Genomic DNA, 12156 nt, shown 5'->3' with positions numbered 1-12156 from the left:
GTTTGTCACCTACTGGGACAGTCGTTTTGCTAGATGCTGCATTATCTCTACTTCTCAAAGCATCGCAACCAGGTAGGAATTTCTATCCTGGTGTCATAAGGAATCCTAAATCCAATAAAGTTAAATACATTTCTGCTGTCCCATCTTTGTAGTACTTCAACCTGACCTTCCCTTTTGCTTAAATCCCTTTTGCTTAAATCCCTTCAGTGGGTCCTTGTAGCCTCTGAGGGAAAGGCTAAAGTCCTAAGCATGGACTCCTAGGCTGTCCATGGCTGCCAATCAGTGTGTACCCTGACAACTACCCAAACTCTCTGGCCTATCTGATACCCTATCTGATACTGAGTATTTGTTTGAATGTATGAATCAGAGAACCAATGATGGAGCTGGAACTCAAGTGAAGATCTTCTAGCTCTGAGCCCCATCTGGTTCCAATTCCTCTGGTAGTGAATTCTCTCTCCTTTTAAGCTGCAGTCTGCTGTATGTAAGTAACTTCCATCCATTTATTCCTGTTTTTGCACCCAAGGACATATCGGTCAGCCACCACATGCTGGCCCTTGTCTGCTCTCTGATCTCACATAAGGTAGTGAAGTCAGTCTTTCTCTTCCTGTAGTACCCACTTCCCACCACATGCTGTCGGACTGTGGCCGTGTGCATGCCCTGAATCTTCTTCCCTCGGGATGAGCAGCCCACATCAGCCATCAGTCTCATTTAGGATACATTTCTATTTTCTGGTCTGCTCAAAATCTCGATTGGCACCTCTGTCTTCATCTGGCCCATGTCCATGGAGTGCATGGTCTCCAAGATGACTGTGATTCTCTGCATTAGGTCTAGTCATTGGAAGTTTAGAGACCTGCCATTACCCTCACTCTGGATTCCAAATCTGAGTTCAGAATATACTGCTCACATTTGAGTGAACCTCCAGATGTTCGTCACATATCTGCCTAATGCAGAGCTCATGGCTTCCAACTAAGGCTACTTCATTCAGCCCAAGTAAAGATGATCTTGGGGGCCCAGACAAAGGACTTTCCTTTGTGCTATATTTTCTCATTATATTTGACCCTGTTATCCCAGCCTACTGAGGTATTTTTTATTTCTTGTTGTGTTAACCAGTAAGTCCACTTAATCCTCCCAGTCTGGAGGACTAATGGACTAATTATTAGATGATGGACTAATTATTAGATGATGATGATGATGATTAATACGAGCTACCCTCTATTGAACATTAATTATATGCCTATTTCCAACTGAGTGTTTTATAGGCATTATCTTGTTGGGAAGATTAAATAAGTGTTGTGGTTGTCCCTGATGATTTACAAGTGAGGAAACTGAGGTTTAAACAACAGGAACTTGCCTAAGGCTCATAGCTTGATACAGCAGAGCTGGAACTGAAACCAGGATCTGATGTGCCTACAGCCAAGACCCTGCCACTAAACCACAGGTGTTACTCATCCTATTTTATAGAGAAAGAAACTGAAGACCCCAGATACTGAGTACTGAGTCATTGTGCGGTTCTCAGAGTGTGGTCCCCAAATAAGAAGCATCAGCATCATGTGGGCCCCACCCACACCTACTGAACCCAAAGCTCTGCAGGTGGGGCCCAGCCATCACTGTTTTTAACAAGCCTTACAGATGATGCCGATCCACCCTCGAATTTGAGTCACTGGCTCCAGGTAAAGCCTGGGACTGTCAGACTCCAAGGGCCTTGTTCTCTATGTGCCAAGTTGTCTCTGATAATAGGAGAGTTACAGCACACTGGGGGAGACAGACAAGCTCCCCATATCCCAGGGTGGAGGCACCAAGAAGGCATTACCACTTGGAGGTACTGGGCCTTAAGGTTGCTAAAACCCATTTATAGCTGTGCCCCATTTGTAGGCATTCTTTCTCAACAATCTCTGGAGCTTTCTCTCATTTTTTCAGAATAGCAAACAACCTAAGAGAATGGAAGCAGTGGAAATTTACAAGGAAAAGCAATCATGAGTCACACAGTGAAACCAAGAGCTCAACAGAACATCATGAAGAGAAATAAAAAAAAAAAAATGCACGAAATTCTGTTTGCAAGGACAATTATATTTTCTGGTTGCTCCAAGATTAAATTGAATGTTACAAGCTTGCCACCTCCAGTTTTATTGAATATTTTACAGGGATTATTGAATATTTTGTAATCATCTACTTGGCTGACAGATTAAAGGACACACTTATTTAATTCCTGGCAACCCAGAGTTGAATGGAATTATTTATTCCCTGGAAGTGCGAAATGGAAATCTAAGTGGCCTTGAAAAAGTAGACAAACTGTCTATCACAAACACTGACTTAAACTAACACAAGTTTCAGAGAAGGACATAGACTCAAAAAGGGACATAATAGACCATCCGAACTAAAATTAGCTTAGACACCATCTGATCCAAGCTTCCCATCTTAAAGATGAAGAATTGAGTCCCAGAGAGTTCCCTTAAGGTCACTTATTGAGTCACCAGCAAAAGAACCTGGGCTAGAAGTGGTAGTTGCTTCCTTTGGATGAATGAAATATGGTCAGTAATGCTTTGTCTTCTGTAGACATTTTCTGTAGACCCCCAATCCAATTTCTGCACAAACAGAATCTTCTCAAATTGAATTATGCTTTTCATCTCCTGGTTATGGGAACTGAGGTGTTCCTTTAAATATTCATTGAATACCAACTGTATGCCAAGTGCTGTAGGGGTTGTAGAGATAAATAAGGCATGGTCTCTGCCTTCAAGGATATTATTGTCCTCCAAGGGGAGACTTGTAAGTGGATTAATTTCAAAAAATATGATAAGTGATAGAGAAAAGATGTACTTAGTGCCCTAGGAACACTCATCATAGGCTCAATAAGTGATTGATTCTGCCTTAGACAATATGATGTGAGAGAATGGATTTTAACTTGAGAGAGGTGGAAGAGAAAGATTGTGCCTGGTGGAAGGGACAAAGGCTTGGAAAGAGATCGTGGTGGGCTCGGAAAAGGGGGCTTAGAATACAGTGTATTCTGTGTTGAGAGCATATGGCCAGAGATATGGCTGGAACCTACTGAGAAGAGTCTTCAATTTGTAGCCTACTTCAATTCACTTTACAGGAGGGGCAACCTAGTTGGGAATTAGAGTGATCCCAGTGTTAGGAGGCTCTGGATGTTGTTGAAACCTGGCCTAATATTCTCTTTCATTTGTATCGATTCAGCTTTCCATTGTAGATAAGTAGGAACAACATTTCCTCAGCTCTAGACCTTTAATTGCATCATGAGCTAGCCCAGCTGTTCCTTCTCAAAGAGACCTCAGTAAATCTACAAAGCTAATGTTGCTTTTGGCAATTTATGCTAGTCCACTACATCTTGAGAAGAAAAGAGATTGATCTCTGTATCTCTTAGGTAGTCCTGAATTACAACAGGGCACTTAGAAAGTGCTTGTTAAAGTACTCAGGGATAAAGAAGTGAAGTTGAAAATGTAAATATATAGTTGCTAGGTAGCAGAATAAACCAAGCTTTCAAGCCAGGTTTTTTTGTTTTGTTTTCCCTCAGCTCAGTGCTACAGCCTTGATGAGTTGAAAGCATAAATAATAATTCTCCTAGCTAACATTTTATGTGTACTTACTGAACAAAGCCCTTTACATGCTTCATTTCGTATTCTTAACAACTCTATGAGGTACTTTAGGGAAACTGAGGCTCCGAGAATTAAACTAACTTGCTTGAGGGCACCTAGCTACCAAGAGGTCGAGTCTGGATTTGAATCTGGGTTTCTATGATTGACCTGTCAGCACCCCATCTTTATTGAAACATTTTCTTTGCTTTACTTTTCTTTTTCTGGTATTTCTCCTTCCTCCCCAGCCATTTCTCCTCCTTCTTTGTTATCCATTCCTCCTCTTTTTTCCATCTTCTAACCATTGAAGTACCCCAGAGCTTAATCCAAAATCTTCTCTTTTCTGCTCATACTCAGCCTACGTGGGTGGTGATGACATTAAATGAGATCATGAGCACAGGAAGAGGCCAGATTTGGAGCAGAAGAGGGGGAGTTTACATCTAGAAGGGTTAGGTTGGAGGTGCTGTTGAGTCACTGAAGAGATGTCACCTGGGAGGCTGAATCTGTGGGCCTGGAGCCCAGGGTATTAAGGAGGGCATGTATTGCATAGAGCACTAGGTGTTAAATGCAAACAATGAATCATGGAACGCTACATCTAGGAGTGCAGCCTAGAGATATAAATATTTGCTGCATTGTATACACAAGGTGATTGAACATTTTGCCATGAATAAGGAAACTGAGGCCCATTGAGATGAAACACATTGCCTTGGGTCATTTTAGCAAGTTAGTGGAAGAAGAGCCAGAATGTTGAACCGGGACTCCTATATTAGGAGTACCCATAGAAAAGCAGTCACAACTGAGGGGCAAAACACGGGACTATAAAGGGGACTGTGTGAATGGGATACAAATGCAGAAAGTTCTGGTCATCTACCTGGACTCTGAGATGGATCTCAGCGTGTGTGAAGAAGTTAATGGATTAGGTGACCTCATGGCTCTCTACTTAGGCTGGATTATGATAGAATCTCAATATTCAAAGTAGAATTTTCTGATTCAAATTAGAAATTGAAAGAACCTGAGGTCTGATATATGTTAGTGGGTTGGGAGTGGATCTACATATCTTGGAAAGTCGATGAAGGAGTAGTTGTAGGGTTGGATCCATCACACAGTTCAAGGAGCCCACCTAAAATTTTTGCCAAAGAGATGGGCAGTAGGTATGAGGTATAAACAAGAAGTAGAGGTTTGGAAAGGGAACATCTTTAAGAAGTAGCATTATGCTAAGTGAAATAAGTCAGACAGAGAGAGACAATTATCATATGGTTTTACTTATATGGGGAACATAAGGAATAGCATGGAGGACATTAAGAGAAGGAAGGGAAAAATGAAGGGGGGAAAACCAGAGAGGGAGATGAACCATGAGAGACTATGGACTCTGGCAATCAAACTGAGGGTTTTGCGGGGGGATTGGTGAGGGGATGGGTAAGCCCCAGTGATGGGTATTAAGGAGGGCATGTATTGCATAGAGCACTAGGGGTTAAATGCAAACAATGAATCAGGGAACGCTACATCAAAAACTAATGATGTACTGTATGATGACTAATATAACATAATAAAGAATTATATTTTAAAAAAAGAAGGGAGCATTTGAGGAAGTGGAAGAAAAGATCAGGGCCAAGGACAGGCAAAATCTGTCTGTCCCCATCATTATTACCATCTTCACTATTCTCTTTATGGTGCCCTACGTATTTCTGGAGGACGGTGTCATGAGGTTTAGTTATTCAGGCTGACTTTTAGTGAGATATTCCTGACTCAACTGAGAGAACTACCCACACTACATCAAATATATATCTCACCCATACCTACCTCTAGAGTGTACAGATTTCAAGTGAGGAGATCCCCCAACCAGAATACGAAGTGTTGGTGACATTAACAAGAAAAAGGCAGTTCTTCCCTTAAAAAGCCCACAGGGATGGCAAACCGCAGTGATCTGGCATGATTCTTCTGGTAGAGATAGTCGTGGGAAGCTGCAAGGAGAGTGGGGTCTGGTGAAGGGAAGCCACCCTGCCCATTAGCCATGTGCTTCATCTCTCTTTAAGTGATTTACTTTTCACCTCACCAACCATGCCAGTGGACTTCCTAATTATGTGGAGGCTGGAAATGAAAATAAGTTCCTTAGCACCAAAGCAAGTGGAGATGCATTCAATGTAACATTAAGGATACATTCAGCGGAGAAACAGTACAGACTCATCTTGATGAGTTCCTTTCCCTTACCCTCAACAACCTGTTCTACACCATGTTTTGATTATTCTAAGCCTTCCATATAGCTAGAACCCATCCACACCCACTCTCCCCCATGTTTGTCCCAGTTACCACCATCTCTTACCTCAATAAGATCCACAGGCCCTAAATAATCATCATATTCATCTGTCGTTCTCTAGTCCATGTTCTTCTCAACAACTGAGCAGATGCAAATTGGCACATGCTGCCTCATCCTTCTCTGACTTAAAACAATTCTACAGCTTCTGATTATTCTTAAGCTACAAACCAAAGTTCTCATCCTTACCTTACATACAGGTCTTGCTTCGCCCACCTCTCCCAAGCTGTCACATATTACTGCCTCCTTCTCTATGAGCTCCGGTCATATTACCTTCTTCTCTCAGTGCTTCACCTCTTCTATACTCCTTCTACCCCAGGGCCTTTGTCCATGCGATTGCTCTGTCCCATGCAGGGGACACAAACTATAGCCCATAGGCCACATGCAGCCCGCTCTCTCTTTTGGTAAATAAAGCTTTATTGGCACACTTCTATGCTTATTTGTTTACAAACTGTCAATATGTAGCTGCCTTTGTGCTGTATCAGTAGACCTTAATGATGGATACAGAGACCATCTAGCCCACAAAGCCTAAATTATTTACTCTCTAGCACTTAATAGAAATGTTTTCCAAACTCCTCATCTCACTAGACCCATACTCTTCCTAACTGACTCCTTTAGATCTCAGCTCACAGATTTCTTCCATTCCTAGCCCTTTTCTCCCCAGACCAGATTGGATTCTTTTATTCGGTGCTTCATAGAATTTTGTTCCCCTTTCTTCTCACCACTGACTTCATCTTCTGAATGTGTTTGTTTAAGGTCCAACCCTTCTGACAGATGCCAGCTTCCAAGACAGGAGGACCATTAATGTTTTGCATATAATTGTATCCCTAGCACATAGCATGGTGTATGGCAAAGAACTGATACCAAAAAAAATGCTTATTTAGTTGAATGGATAAATGACTGGACGGATGTGTAGACAGACAGGACTTAGACAAAGCAATCCTATATACTAAGTCAGAATAAAAAGGAATATTTAGAGACCTTGGTTCATCAGACACTATACACTATTGTCTTGTTTTCTGCATTCAGAATTGAGTATATGCAGACAAAGGAATCAAAGATTTTTTTTTTTTTTTTGCCAATTGGTTGATATCCAGATCTTAATATGTCTCCCAGCCCCTGCCACCAATCCCTCGTCTGCCAACACCAAAGGAATTTTACAAGCCCCTTTTCACAGTTCCTGCAAAATTTGGAGTTGCTACTCAAAATATCCCCCAAGTGGTCAACTATTGGCTGGTCTGGGAATGTGATACAGTCATTCCTCCAATCATAGGAAAAAGAAAGAAGACCCGTTGGCAGTCTCCAGACCACACACAAATATGGGCAAAACTCAGATGGACTGCTTTCTGCTCTGCCAGCAGAAAAAGCCAAAAACAGTAGTAAATACAAGAAGCAGACATAGCAACAGACTGTGGTTCTCCACAGGCTAGATAGCCTCACAAGCAGCCATGGGAACATCAGTTGCCTGGGAAGGTTCTGGGAGACAACGGACACCTATTATGTCGATCCAATTTCTATGGTCATGAAGAGGTGGCTTCTTTACACCCCTTGTTTTGGGGAGATGAGCTGTTTCTTCAGTTATTGAGACTCACTTACTAGGTGAAAAGAAGAGGTTTGGACCACGTTAGTTTACTAGGTAAGAAGAAGCAAAGTGAGTTCAGAGAATATCAGTAGGAAGTGGAGCTAGGCTTCTCAGGCTATATCAGCTTATTGGAAAACATGGAGGAGTTGAATTTTAAAGGATGAGTTTGACAAGACAGAAAGGGAGAAACGTGTCATTGTTCTTTGGTTTGTTATAACGTGCCATGTCAACATTTAATGGCTTAAATCAACAATCATTGTATTTTGCTCACAATTCCGTGGGCCAGGAGTTTGGGCAAGGCACAGCAGGGATATCTTGTGTCTGTATGAAAATGAGGAGACAGACAGCTGGAATGACTTTAATGGCTGGAAATGACTGGGACAGTTATCTGAGGCCCATATGTCTGGGGCCTCAGTTCTTCCTCAAGTGGCATCTGCTAGGGATAGAATGCCCGAATAGTTCTTTTATGTGCACACCTGACCCCTGGGTTGAAATGATTAGAATATCCGGGCTAGCTGGCATTGCTCTCTCCCTGTGCATCTTACTTAGGCTCCCTTCTAGCATGGCAGACTTAGGGCAATCAGACTTCTTGCATGATGGTTGGTGCTCCCAGAGTGAGTGCTCCAAGAAAGCCAAGGAGGAATACCAGCCTCTTAAAATCTAGGCACCACTTCTGCTGGCCAGAACTGGCTAACATCACTTCTGTGGCTTACCATTATTAAAACCAGTCATCAGCCAGCCTGAGTGGAGAAACAGACTCTACCTCTCAATCAAGGAGATGGCATATGCCTACAGGAAGGGTAAGAATCATTGGTGGTAATCTTAGAGATAAACCACTTCACTGTTCTGTACAAGGGTACAAAGGTGTAAGAAAGCCTACATGGTTGGTATAATCAAGAATCATAGGAATATTTTCTACATCTCCAGTTTCTACCTTGGTTAGGTTGATAACTCTTCCATTACTAGCACATGGTCTAGCAGCATCTCTGAAGATTTTCAAAATCTAGAAAGAGATTTTGCTCTCTTGTATAGTTCCTTGTAAGTGTAAATATATTCCCTAAAATACAGTGTCTAAAACACATCAGTTATGTTAACTTCTCCATAGGGCCCGAGAGAAAATGTGAATAGCAAAGATAGAACTTAGGGTCTTTGTTCAAGGTGCTGGTTGTCCTTGAAGCCAAGCCAACCCTGACCCTTTGCTCAGGAAGTCCCTTCTTTCGGACTTGTAATCAGGAGGGTTCTGATCTTTTGGAGCATTAGCTCCATGAGGTTAAGTGGTGGGATACTAACTGGGAAAGGTAATCAAGGACTATGCCTTAAAGCATCTTGTAAACCTGCAAGTTGGAAATTTATTATGTTCTCAGCAAGGAGCTAACACAGATCTTAAGAAGAGGAAGGGCAGGGCCGAGTCTCATTTCTGAAAGATCATCCTAGCAACAATGAGGAGAATGTTACTGGATTGCTAGTTAATATGGCCAGTAAAAAATAAGTATTGTCTCTGCATATATCAGATTCAAGGAAAGGGACAGCACACAATAGTGGTGCCCATGGAAATTTTATTTTACATTCTCACCCATACCCACACTCCCATCCAAACATACCTGATCACAGAATTAATAGTCACTACAACCCAACTAGTGTAACCAACTCATTGTAGTGAAGCAGGTGGTAAGCCCATGGATACTCTGTGACATTCCATTCCTGGGACTGCTGTTAAATCCGGAAGTAGTGATTGGAAGGAACTTCCTCCTTGCTCCATATTTTCTTGATCAATCAATATTTTGATAGTTTGATGCCCTGAAATACTTGGACATGTTTCGTTTTTTAAATGAGTATCCTTATTCAGCTAATATCTCATTGGGTCAGTTCAGTTTTTCCAAGGTGAAAACCCCTTTCATCTTCAGGGCCTTTGATCTAGGTAGGATGAAATTCCCTCAGATCTACAGATGAGACAGAGGCTCAGAAAGTAGAGAGTCATTCCAGACTAGCGGAGTCACTTCTGCTGCTGCTACAGTGAAGACCTATGTGGTCCTCCACTAATCTTAAGCCAGCTATGTTCTAGCAAATGTATGCAGTCACAAATTGTCCCTGGGCCCTCTCATCAGTAACCCTTCCTATTTTGTCCCATCACTCTCCTTTCAAATTTATCATCAGCAGAGGATTGCCTAACAATTCAATATCATTATTATGCTTTACTTATAAAATAGCTACTTGCCTAGCCTGTTCTGCAATTTAAAAATGCAAATTTCATCATGCCACTGCTCAGCTAAAGCCTGACACTGGCTTCCCATTGTTCCCAGGATGAAGCTAAAATATATCTCATGGGCTACAAGGTTCAGAATAATTTTATTCCTGTCTGTAACTTTGGTCTCATCTTTGGCCACTGTCCGGATTTCTCTCTATAATCCAATTATATTGATTTTCTTTCTATGCTTTGAAAACACTAAGTATTTTCCAACATCATGACTTTCATAATTCTATTCTCTCTTCCCAGAATATTCTTGCTGTCATTCATCGTTTGGCCCCTATTTATCCTTTGGATCTGTGATGAACTGACAACTTAGGAGGGCTTCCCAATCACCTATCTAAACAATGACCATTTTTTTTTCTACTAGCACTGTGTTCTAGTCCTTCCCAGAATGTATCACAAGTATCATGTACACAAATGTTTATTCATTGAAGAGTTCTTTGGTTTAGTCTGCCTTCTTCACTAGACTGTAAGCTCCCAAGTGAAAAGATGGTGCCTGTTTTTGTCTACACTGTAGAGACTAGTACTTGGCATATGATATATGTTTGATCAGTATTTATTGAATGAATCACTGTGTCAATTTTGTGATCAAGATGGATTACAATGATTCACTTTTAACTATTCTGTATTTGACCAATTGTTCTTGTGTGTTGCTGGGAAAACAAGAACCGTTAAACATAGAGGTGACTAAGATTACTCAGGTTTTGATCCAGTGGTGGGGATGGGGAAACAAGAGGGGAGATCACTGCACCAGTCTGAGAAAGACATATAGGATAACTTGGCAATTCCATTTCTTAGAAGCTCTAATCTTGGTATCTTCGTCTTCATAATTAATTTAAAAGTGCTTATTACCAAATACTGGCTTCCTTGGACTCCATCATTCAGCACAGTCCTGGAAAACAGAAGGAGCACTCTTCAGAACTCCTATGCAGCCCCTGATGCCCCTCGTTTCATGACCTTCTCTTTCTCTTCCAGAGGGCTTTGTGCTTCTAATATTTTTCTTTACCCACACCAGTCATGGCTTGCCCTTCTTCAACTTTATTTCATTATGGACCTTCCCAATGTCTGGGAAAATCAGGAAAGGATATTCCTACTAGAGGCCCCCAAGGTCCCTGATGTGTTCAAGGAAAAGCAAGGAAACCAAGGCCCTGTTCCAGCTCAAGGGTCTAGAGAGCAAGGATTTAATGATGAAAAGTCTGCACTGTTCTTTATTGTATAGGATTTGAAAATCCAAATGAGTGGAGCCCAAGAGAAGCATGGACATCTCCGAATCTAAATCCTTCCCAAAAAAAAAAAAAAAAAAAAAAAAAACACCATTGCAAATGGGATTAACCCAAGATGCTTCTAAAGGACAACACATACTCTTGTACCTATGATGACTGAGTCCCACTGCAATGCCAGCCTTCTGAAGCTTAGAGCAAACTTTTTAAATTATTTATTTATTTTTTAACTTATTTTCAGTGTTCCAGAATTCATTGTTTATGTACCACACTAGAGCAAACTTTATAACCTTCAGCTTCCTTGTCCATGATAAAACACATATCCGTCTATAGAAATCTCTCCTGAAGCCACTGCTCCCAGGATCTCTCCTTGGTGCTGATTCTGACCTTAGCCTGGTAAAGTCTAACATTGAATCCTGCCTCTGCTTGCCCAGTACTGGGTTGTGCTATGACTCCAATCTGACTATACTAGACTATTCCAAATTCTCATTTAGGCTACTCACCCATTCTATACCCATAGAGACTTCCCTGCCCCCGATCCCCGAATCTAGTACATCTATCCCATTCACACTTATTCACTTGGTCCCTGCTTGGCAAGAAGCCCAGTGTAGTGCTATTAAGGATGTTAGCTGGTACCTACCTGACAGAAGCTGGTCACTTCTGTCATTGTTTTCTAAAAGCATAGTTGCTTTTTTGACTGACCCTAGACATGCTGAGTATTTAGTCACCATTCCAAACCATTTATTTAGCATGAAAATTTATTAGTTAGGCCATTGTTTAGCAAATTCATCACATTGTACTTTTTACTTAGCAGAATCACTTAATTAGTGTTTTATTACTGGAATTGACTGTCAATTATGTGGCTAATTCATTTACTTAGGGAATGAATTTTTTATCTGGGTAAAGCAATTCAAAGTGCACTGTTAACTCTTTAATGATTAAAGATTGTTGTCAGTGGCAATTCACGTTGTAAGGAAAATTAAACCATTTATTTCTCTTGAAGTATCAGATGGTGAGAAAAATCTTTGGAAAAGTGTAGAGAGGGTAGTTTGGAACCTTGCAAGAATTAAAGAACCTTCATTAACTGAAAGGCTCAGAACACTTGGCAAAGCTGAATAAAATTAGCTGGAGAGTTTTCACTGGACTCCTTGAAATAAATTATTATACTATTATACACATATATTGCTGTAATTTCCCTAAGTCTTCTCTCA

General features: G+C 41.2%; 2 protein-coding genes across 17 annotated transcripts in view; one reads left to right on the top strand and one right to left on the bottom strand.

The window, feature by feature from the left end:
• PTPRT (protein tyrosine phosphatase receptor type T) overlaps window positions 1–12156 on the top strand; it is a 1049177-nt gene that overhangs the window by 918922 nt on the left and 118099 nt on the right. The window lies entirely within an intron of this gene.
• Window positions 10496–12156, bottom strand: part of LOC309871534 (uncharacterized protein) — a 218480-nt gene continuing 216819 nt past the window's right edge. Inside the window, exon 9 of the mRNA XM_082744674.1 lies at window positions 10496–10617. Within this exon, the coding sequence (XP_082600800.1) occupies window positions 10607–10617 (11 nt within the window). The 3' untranslated portion in view covers window positions 10496–10606. The remainder of the gene's footprint in view (window positions 10618–12156) is intronic.

Source organism: Mustela nivalis, assembly GCF_964662115.1.
Source record: "Mustela nivalis genome assembly, chromosome: 8".
In the NCBI taxonomy this organism is placed as follows: Eukaryota; Metazoa; Chordata; class Mammalia; order Carnivora; family Mustelidae; genus Mustela; species Mustela nivalis.
The sequence above is the reverse complement of the archived record's forward strand: the minus strand, read 5'-3'. Positions and strand labels throughout refer to the sequence as shown.